Source organism: Neopelma chrysocephalum, unplaced genomic scaffold, assembly GCF_003984885.1.
Source record: "Neopelma chrysocephalum unplaced genomic scaffold, ASM398488v2 Primary Assembly neopelma1_171, whole genome shotgun sequence".
Taxonomy (NCBI): domain Eukaryota; kingdom Metazoa; phylum Chordata; class Aves; order Passeriformes; family Pipridae; genus Neopelma; species Neopelma chrysocephalum.
Window position 1 is genome coordinate 109,583 of NW_020897833.1, and position 547 is coordinate 110,129.

Sequence of the window (547 nt, forward strand, 5' to 3'; positions counted from 1 at the left end):
TTTGGAAAAGTTTGAGGAGCGTTTGGAGAAGTTCAGAGAATGTTTGGGGAAGTTGGAGGAGAGTTTGGAGGAGTTCAGAGAGTGTCTGGAGAGGTCCAAGGAGCGCTTGGCCGACACTCTCAGGGCCGGGGGGGGTTGTTGGGGCTGGAGCTGCCCTTGGCCCTCGAGGGTCCCTCCCAGCTGGGCCATTCCAGGGATCTCCCCCGGGAGGAGGATCCCTGGCGCAGGACGGGGGCTGGGGGTGCCGGGGCCGTGCCCTGACACCGCCCTGGGCACCCAGGGGTGTTCCTGGGGCTGGGGCTGAGCGGGGTGGTGCCCACCCTGCACTTCACCATCGCCGAGGGCTTCGTGAAGGCCACCACGGTGGGGCAGATGGGCTGGTTCTTCCTCATGGCCGTCATGTACATCACGGGCGCCGCCCTCTACGCCGCCCGCGTGCCCGAGCGCTTCTTCCCGGGCAAGTTCGACATCTGGGTGAGTCGGGGGCTGGGGGGCACACGGGGGGGGCTGGGGGGCACAGGGGGCACATGGGGGGGCTGGGGGGCAC

The 547-nt window shown here is 68.0% G+C and overlaps 1 protein-coding gene across 1 annotated transcript in view; it reads left to right on the plus strand.

Moving 5' to 3' along the window:
- Positions 1 to 261: 261 nt before the first annotated feature.
- Positions 262 to 547, plus strand: part of LOC113976565 (adiponectin receptor protein 1-like) — a gene marked incomplete at its 5' end in the record, with an annotated part of 1,791 nt that continues 1,505 nt past the window's right edge. Inside the window, one exon of the mRNA XM_027701857.1 lies at positions 262 to 474. Within this exon, the coding sequence (XP_027557658.1) occupies positions 262 to 474 (213 nt within the window). The remainder of the gene's footprint in view (positions 475 to 547) is intronic.